The following is an 8438-nucleotide window of genomic DNA, read 5'->3' as shown; positions in this document are numbered from 1 at the left end:
TACTACTAAAGATATCACACACCACAGCAGAACCTTCCTAGAAGTTGATAGCTTTATTCCCACACACATATGTATGAAAAAAAAGAGGAAAATTTAAAAAGGCTGCTGAGAGAATCTAGGCGAGAATTTATAATGAATTAACAATAAATCAGATAGCAGCCCATGTCCATCTCTAAGGTATGGACATATCAGTATCTGCACACATAAAAACATTAAAGGAAATGTAGAAGACAAAAAGAATTACTTTAAGGAACAAATCGTACGTAATTACTTGAATTGAGGAAGGTCCTCAGTTGACGAGTATAAATAAATTGTTCACACATTTGGTGAGACACATACTAACTGTTCATGTCTCCCCACAAGCTGCAACCTGTTCAAGGCTACTGAAATGCGAGGGGAAAAAAATCCCAACCACCCACACCTTTTTTGTCCAGCCAAATCATCCAAACAGAAATTAATAAAGCTCGGCGCTTTCGTAAGACTTCACATCTTCAAAGTACCGAGCACGCATTAGCTAATCAATGAATTCCCCTGTCTTGAATCCAAAGTGCATTAGAGGAATGGAGGCCAAATCACAAAAGCTGGGGCAAGCCTGACCTCAAACATCTCACCAGCTTGCTGCCACGGGGGCTGGCTGAAACCCCGGCAGGAGTCGATCCAGCGCTCCTCTGCTTCATGGTGCGCTGCCCCTTCCACAGCTGACTCCAGGTAGCCAGCTGCTACCTCCCAGCCACGCTATAACGCGTAGCGGGGGATCTAGAAGTCACCTTCAGCACCCCCCGCCCGGGTCCTGCTCGCTCGGAAGCTCTGGTACAGAGGATTCACCCTCCAGCTGCTCGCAGCCAGGGCCCACCGAAGGCTCCCCAGCGGAACCGCAACCAGCCACCCCTGCGCGGAGGGGAAAGGTACGCAGGAGCGAGCTGGGGGAGCCAAGAGCCTGGCAGAAGCTCACTGCCTTGGCTGCGGCCATTTCAAAGCAGCCGTCGCCCTTGGCCAGCCAACCCAACCGGCCTGGCCTCCGCGGGCAGCACAGGGCCGGCCGGCCGCCGCCATCACGCCACCGCCGGCAGACCCGTGCCGCGGCCCGGGGGGGCCCAGCCGGCCTTGCTGCTGCCCCGGACGCCCGCCGGCTTCAGGACCACACCGGGCACGCCCGCCAGCTCTCAAGGCCGCCTCAGGACACCGAGGGGTTGGTGCAGCCTCCGAGTTTTGGCCGCTGAAGCGCGACGTGGAGGCGAGGGGGGCTCACCAGGGCGAGAGGCAGGACCTCCGGCCCAGCCGGCCCCCCGCGCTCCCCGGCGGGGACGAGGCGAAGGCGCGCTCGGACCAACCCTGCCTCCCCCAGGGCTCACTGCCCCCCTCTCAGGAGAAGCCGCCCCCTCCTCGGCCGCCTTCATCGACGCCCCGCCATGCCTCCCGGAGCCGCCGGCTTTGAAGACCCCGGGCTCGCCCCCACCGCCGGCCGAGGCGGGCCGGGGAGGCGGCCCCCGCCGCCGCACACAAAGCGGCCGCCCGCCGCCACCAGCCTTCCTGCGAGCGACGCCCAAGTCCCCGCCTCAACCTGCAGCCTATGAGCGAGGAGGCGCCGCCCCGAGCGGCGGCCGGATCGGGAGCGGGCCGGGGAGCGCACCCGCCGCCGGCCGCGCACCGCCGAGGAGAGCGCCGCGCTCCCGTCCTGCCGCGTCGCGTCGCGTCCCGTCCCGCCGCCGGCCCCGCCGCGGCCCCCGCGCCCGCGGGGAGAGGAGGCGAGAGAGCGGTGGGTGCCCCGCCGCTGGGGATATGCGTGGAGGCGCCGGGCGAGCGCCGCGCCGCCGCTCCTGCCGGCCCTCCGCAAGGTGTCGCCGTCGGCAGCGGAACGGCGGGCCGCGGCGGCGCCCGCCGAGTGGCGATGTCCAGTTCCGCCGGGCCGGGCCGCGCCGCGCCGCGCAGTGCCGCGCAGTGCCGGGCCGGGCCGGGCCGGGCCGCGGCGGAGAGGTGTGCGCGCACGGGGGGGCGCGGGCCTGGCCGGCGGCCCGCCCGCGGGCCCGCCCCGCCAGCCCGGCCGGGGCAGCCCGGCGCGGCGCCGGCGTGCAAGCCCCGCTCGCCTGCGGGGAGGCGGTCACTGCAGGATGATTATTCCTAATTATTTAAAAAGCCCAGAGTCGAAGCGACTCACTCGTCCAGCCACTTCCTTTATCCTCTGGTTTTTTGTTTTTTTTTTTTTTTTGCCCCGGGTGTTTCCGCGGGAGATCGCGGCCGCGGGTGGGGGGCGGGAGCGGGGCGGGGGGGGTCACCGCTCTGCTGAGCGGCGGCCCGGAGGCGACGTTCCCCCCGAGCTCGGGGGCCGGGGTGGCGCGGGGAGGGGGCGACACAAAGGGCCGGCGGCCGCGGCGGGCAGCCCCCGAGGCCGGCCCCGGCCCCCCGCGGCCGCCGGGCGCCCTCCCCGGTCCGCCCCTGGCGCTGTTGCTCCGGGAGCGGGACCTCATTCTGCTGGCAGAGAATAAAGAGCGAATGGGGCTTTTGGCGCCAAATGCCAGGCACCTCCCTGCTTGTATGGAAATCAGGGAGGTGGGGTTAGGCTGCTCTCGCTTTTCTCTTTTTTTTTTTTTTTTTTTAATGCTGCCCTCCCCGGGTGTGTCAGCTTTTTTTTTTTTTTTTTTTTTTGCCCCGTTGCTTTTTTTTTTAATGCCTTTTTGGGGGGTTAATAATATCCAGCAGCTTCAAAGCCAGCCAGTGACAGTCATCTGTCTGCAAGCAAAGGGTGAATGCGGAGGCTTGGGCCAGCCGCGGGGGCCGGGCGGGCTGGCGCTCAGTAAAGTGCAACATACAAGATCATCTGCCTTTTTTTTTCCCCCCTTTTTTTTCTTTCCCCTTCCCCCCCCCCGCCACTCCTCCCCCTTGCAACACCCACCACCATCATCAAGGAGGTAAGAAGAGGAAGCTGCAGGGTCTGGGCTGCAGGACAAAAACCCAATCAAATAAATACAATTCCACATCGCATTTGAGTTGCTAAACTAGGGAGGATGGGAAGGGAAAGGAAGCGCAAGGGCATTGCAGTGCGTGAATGGGTTTTTCATTGAGCAGAAGAAAATCGTGGAGGATATTTTTGTTTTGGTTTGGAGCTGTCGCACTGAGATCGCCTGTGTTTTGTAGGTGCCTCTTTACTGCTTTGCATTTTAAACGGTTTAATGTATTTCACGAGTAGAAAAATGTACAATACTGGAAGTGATCAGGGGGCGGGGCAGGGGGAGAGCAGCTGAGCCGGGCTCGTTTCTTTGCATTTCATCATAAGGCTTTTAATGGATTTTTTTCCCCCTTTCGGTCTCCGTTTCAGCGTCAGCTGTTGTGAACCCAGCAGAACGATTTCCCTTTGCGTTACCTTAAACGAGCTGAAGGGAGACGCTGAATGTCCTTTTTGAACTTAAAGTCTTTTTTTTTTTTTTTTTTTAATGTCTGATGCAACTGAGGTCTCGGAGGAGGAATGGGGCTGTGGTTGACTGGTCGTGGCTAGTGAGTGGGGGGTCCGGCCGAGGTAAGGGCAGCAGCGTGCATTTTCCGGAGGTGAGAGGGCTGGAAAGCTGGTGTGTTTGCAGGAGGTTTGATCGCGTGAAGTGGCAAAATGCGCAAAGTTGTTGTCCTTGCAACCTCTCCGTTGCTCTTGTCTTAAACTGGAAAAAGGGGGAGAAGAACTTCCCTCACCTTCTTGGCAAATCAGGAGGCTTTGTTGGTGGCGCCGGGGTGGTTTTAATGCATTTTTGTGCGTGAGATTATTACATAAGGTTGATAATTTCTGTTGCTGCTGGATTTCCCCTCCTCCTCCTCCTCCTCCTCCCCCCCCCCCCTTGTGTGTTTTGTGCGGATTTCTCTGGCTCGCTTTGAGTGAATGAACTGGCGATTTGCGAAGTTGCAAAGAGCCCCTCCGCCCCCTTTTTTGCATCCTTCTCTCCCCTTTGCACTGCTCCGCGGATGACAAAAGGAGTAAACTTCCTCTACTTTTGCTGGCATATTAAGAGGGCTTTCTGGAGAGATTACGGTATCAAAGCCTTGCATCTGTCTACAGTTACTCTGCTGTTTTGAGCGTTTGAAGCAGTTTGGGGAGAGCAGGCGAGTGCTATGTGCAAAAGCACTGAGGTGCTTTGCATCCTTGCTGCACCGTGCCGGCTGGTTTTGTGTCCTCACGGAGCGCCGGGGAAGGCGGAAAGCTTTGCGTGTGGGAGCACTACCTGATCGCTTTTCTTTGAATATCTTGAGTCGGGAGGAAAGGTGTGTGAGATGCATTTTCTTCTCAACTTGCGAAAGGCTCCCTCTTTCTTGCTGTTGATGATGGGATTATTTTTTTTTCTTCTTTCGGTTAAGAGGAAGGGAGTCACAGTCACGTTCGTGTCTTGTTTGTTTCTTCGTGTTTTAATTGTGGTTGTTTTTTTTTTATTATTTTTGGTTTAGTTTCAGGTCTTGGGAGAACCTCTCTTCTTCCTCTTGGTGGAACTACCCATAAAACCTGTTTCTAAAACCATCGCCCGACCCAGGGATCAGCGAGAAGAGACCCGTAATGCCAGGAATGGTCAGTAAAAACCCAGACCTCGAGTTCGACTCTTTGCAGCCCTGTTTCTACCCGGACGAAGATGATTTTTATTTGTGCGGGCCGGACTCCGCTCCCCCCGGGGAGGACATCTGGAAAAAGTTTGAGTTGCTGCCCACCCCTCCCCTGTCTCCCAGCCGGGCCGGGCTCCAGGAGCACCCCCCGGGGGGGGCCCCGGTGCCGTGGGGAGGGGCGGCCTTGGGGGGCTGCCGCCCCGCCGACCCCCTGGACTGGGCGTCGGAGCTGCTCCTGCTGCCCCCCGAGGCCGACCTGTGGGGCGGCTCGGACGGCGGGGACTTCTTCGAGACGGGCCTCGGCGTGACCAACAACCTCAACTCCATCATCATCCAGGACTGCATGTGGAGCGGCTTCTCCGCCCGCGAGAAGCTGGAGCGGGCGGTCAGCGAGAAGCTGCAGGTCAAGCCGCCCGCCGCCGCCGCCCCGCCGCCGCCCCCGGGGACCGCCGCCGCCGCGGGCAGCCCCGCCGCCGCCTGCAGCGGCCGCGCGGAGCTGGGCGGCGCTGTGCCCGAGTGCGTGGACCCGGCCGTGGTCTTCCCCTTCCCCGTCAACAAGCGGGAGGCGGCGGCGGCGGCGGCGGCGGCGGCGGGCCGCGCCGGGGCGGCGGGCGGCGGGGCTCTGCGGGGCGGCCGCCCGCCGCGCCCCGCCGGGGACAGCCGGGCCAGCAGCAGCTCCGGGGACGACACCCTCAGCGACTCGGGTAAGCGCTCGCCGTGCGCGGCCGCCCCGTCCCCGGGGCGCGGGGGGGGGTGGCGGCGCTGCCCCCGGGCGCCGGTGGCTCCGCGGGCCGGGCGGGGGCGGCTGCGCCCCGATTCGGTCCCCGTCGGCGGCATCGCCGGGCGGGGCCGGGCGGGGCGGGGCGGGGCGCGGGGCGGCCGGCAGGCGGCAGCAGGCGCGGCGGCGGCGGCGGGGCCCCCGCGGGAGGGGCCCCACGGGGGCAGCGGACCCGGGGGCGGCCGGCTCCCGGCCTCCTGTCCCGGCAGCAGCTAGGCCCGGGGGAGCGGCGGGGCTGGAGCCTCGCCGGGCAGCAGGCCCGGCCCCTGGGGCTGCGTGGGCCGGGGGCCCCCCGGGGCTGCCTTCCCTCCTCCTGCCCCTTGTGGCTGGGGGGTCCCATCCCAGCGGCCGTGGTGGGGCGGGGCGGGGGGGGGGGCTGCTGGGCAGAGCGGGCTGCCACTGCCACCCTGGGGACGGGCTTCGGGGGGGACGGCCGTGTGCGCTCTTAGGCGGGATTTGGGAAGGCTGGAGCGGGCTAGTGAGCCCTCAGAGCAGCGCTTGCACTGACAGAGCCGAAAATGCCCAGAAACAGCTCCGGTTCGTGCCCGCGGAGAAGTCCGCTTGGGCTGAAACGGGGTTTGGCCTGTGTAGATGAGCTGGTCCATATGACCGTCGCCATAAACTCGGTGATCCGTCCCGGGTTTCAAAGCCCGCTGTCCCTTTAATGTCTGGTTTGACAGCTTTGGGTGAGGAAGCACTTCCAACAGCTGTCTTCTTGGCAGTGCACCAAGCGCCGGCTTAAAGGGTCCCCGGCTGGAGCAGCTTCACCTTCTGCCTTAGAACAAACCCAGCGATTGTTTCGTTTTCCGGCTGCTTTTCTACCGAGCAAGGGCTGTGTTGTGACACTGTGCATGCCTTTTGTACGGCAGCTCTAGGATTCCATTCAAAATACATACATTCCTTCTAAAAACTCTTTCCTGCCCCTGCCATTATGTGGGTGGTAGCCCCACTTTGATTGAAAATTACAAGTGTTTTAAAAAAAAACCAACTCATTAAACTTATTAAACTTTCAGAAATCACTGTTCTTCAGTCATTTCATGTGTATTACACAGTTTTCCAGATCTATATCTGGCTACAGATGGTGGGCACACCCTGTTTTTGCCATCAGTTATTTCATTGCGGCTTTTACTGTAGATATTTTGTCAATAAGCACATCTGGGTTGACACTTGTTCGGAGTATTTTCTGTGAGAATAACGTCTATTTTATTTTCCATTTTCTGTTACCAAAAGATGACGAGGATGAGGAGGAAGAGGATGAAGAAGAAGAAATAGATGTTGTGACTGTGGAGAAAAGACGCTCCTCCTCCAACAAGGCTGTTACCACCCTTACTATTACAGTGCGTCCTAAAAATACCACTTTTCCATCGGTCAGGACACAGCAGAATGAACTGATTTTAAAGCGTTGCGCACCAATTCACCAGCAGCATAATTATGCCGCTCCTTCTCCATACATGGAGAGCGAAGATGCTCCACCGCAGAAAAAGTTAAAAACCGAGGTGCCCCGTCCAGTAAAACCCACGATCCAACCAAAGCCTAAGAGTTCAAGTCCTCGAAACTCTGATTCAGAGGATAGTGAACGTCGACGTAACCATAATATCCTGGAGCGTCAACGGCGTAATGATCTACGGTCAAGTTTCCTAACGCTAAGGGACCATGTTCCAGAACTGGTTAAAAATGAGAAGGCTGCAAAAGTTGTGATCTTGAAAAAAGCCACTGAATATGTTCATTCCCTTCAGGCAGAGGAGCAGAAGTTATTGCTAGAAAAGGAAAAATTGCAAGCCAGACAACAACAATTGCTAAAGAAAATAGAATACAAGCGGACTTGCTAAACTTTGTTTTGTTTTCTTTTGTTTTGGCTGACCAGGACAGTCATTGCCACTTTGCACATTTTTGATTCTTTAAAAAAAATTGTGTTTTTGACGTTAAGAATGTTGGTTTTACTTTCAATCCAGTCCCTGAAGTAATCAACAAACTATATTATCCGGGTACGGAGCAAATGGATGTTCTTGCAAGGAGTTTATTGCAAGACTACCAAACAACAATGGACTGCCTTTGTTTTTCTTCTTAAGAACTGTAGATGGTGGGGATTTTTTTTTTTTTAAATTGTTGTGAGCATTTGGAGCTGCTGATGACATCTAGTTGAGTTTTAAAACGTTCATTCCTAAGTTTTATGGTGCTTATGTTCTAACAGATGTTACTTTAGGGGTTGGCATTTGTACCCCTGTGGGAATTTTCTGTAAATACCATCTACACACTTGCCTTTTGTACATGTCTTGGGTTATGAGAGGTGGCTTTTGCTACCAGTATTAGACTGGAAGTTCATACCTAAGTACTGTAATACCTCAATGTTTGAGGAGCATGTTTTTGTATACAAATATATTGTTAATCTCTGTTATGTACTGTACTAATTCTTACATTGCCTGTATACTTTAGTATGATGCTGATACATAACTAAATTTGATACTTATATTTTCGTATGAAAATGAGTTGTGAAAGTTTTGAGTAGATATTACTTTATCACTTTTTTGAACTAAGAAACTTTTGTAAAGAAATTTACTATATATGCCTTTTCCTAGCCTGTTTCTTCCAGTTAATGTATTTGTTAATGTTTGGTGCATAGAACTGGGTAACTGCAAAGTTCTGTGTTTAATTTCTTCCAACGATGTACATTTAGTGCTGCGTCTTATAGCACTTTGAAATACCTCATGTTTATGAAAATAAATAGCAATTACATGATGTGCCATTTACTATTTTTCTTTTAAATTAAGTTCTTTTAAATAAAATCTCTAACTTCACAATGTTCATGAAATACAAAAGCATGGTCCCATATCCTGGGCACTTAAACTCTCAAACTATAGGTGACGCTCTATGAAAAGTCAGCCAGGCAGGACAGTTCCCTTTCTGGTTAAAAAGTAATTGTAGCAAGAACAATTTTCCTATTCTTTCATACTTGAGATGTCTCTTGAGATGTCAGGATCATCCCAGGGGACTGAACATACCACAGTTAATGGAAAGACTCCTGTGTCCTGTGAAGACTTCTGGAATATCCACTGTATGCAGAGAATTGTGAGGGATCAGAAACACAGCT

The 8438-nt window shown here is 55.8% G+C and overlaps 1 protein-coding gene across 4 annotated transcripts; it reads left to right on the top strand.

Annotated features, from left to right (window-relative positions):
- Nucleotides 1–1388: 1388 nt before the first annotated feature.
- On the top strand, nt 1389–8086 carry MYCN (MYCN proto-oncogene, bHLH transcription factor). Of its 4 annotated transcripts, none has more exons than XM_052810225.1 (3): nt 1389–1756; nt 4423–5276; nt 6581–8086. In XM_052810225.1, the coding sequence occupies exons 2-3, from the start codon at nt 4529–4531 to the stop codon at nt 7177–7179; spliced, it is 1347 nt and encodes a 448-aa protein (XP_052666185.1). In that variant the 5' UTR covers nt 1389–1756; nt 4423–4528; the 3' UTR covers nt 7180–8086. The 4 variants fall into 4 exon arrangements, with proteins under 4 accessions (XP_052666185.1, XP_052666186.1, XP_052666187.1 ...); XM_052810226.1 differs by lacking the exon at nt 1389–1756 and adding an exon at nt 2908–3128; XM_052810227.1 differs by lacking the exon at nt 1389–1756 and adding an exon at nt 3211–3511.
- Nucleotides 8087–8438: the final 352 nt, after the last annotated feature.

This window comes from Harpia harpyja, chromosome 15, assembly GCF_026419915.1.
Source record: "Harpia harpyja isolate bHarHar1 chromosome 15, bHarHar1 primary haplotype, whole genome shotgun sequence".
Taxonomy (NCBI): domain Eukaryota; kingdom Metazoa; phylum Chordata; class Aves; order Accipitriformes; family Accipitridae; genus Harpia; species Harpia harpyja.
This window is presented reverse-complemented; position numbering and strand designations above follow the sequence as displayed.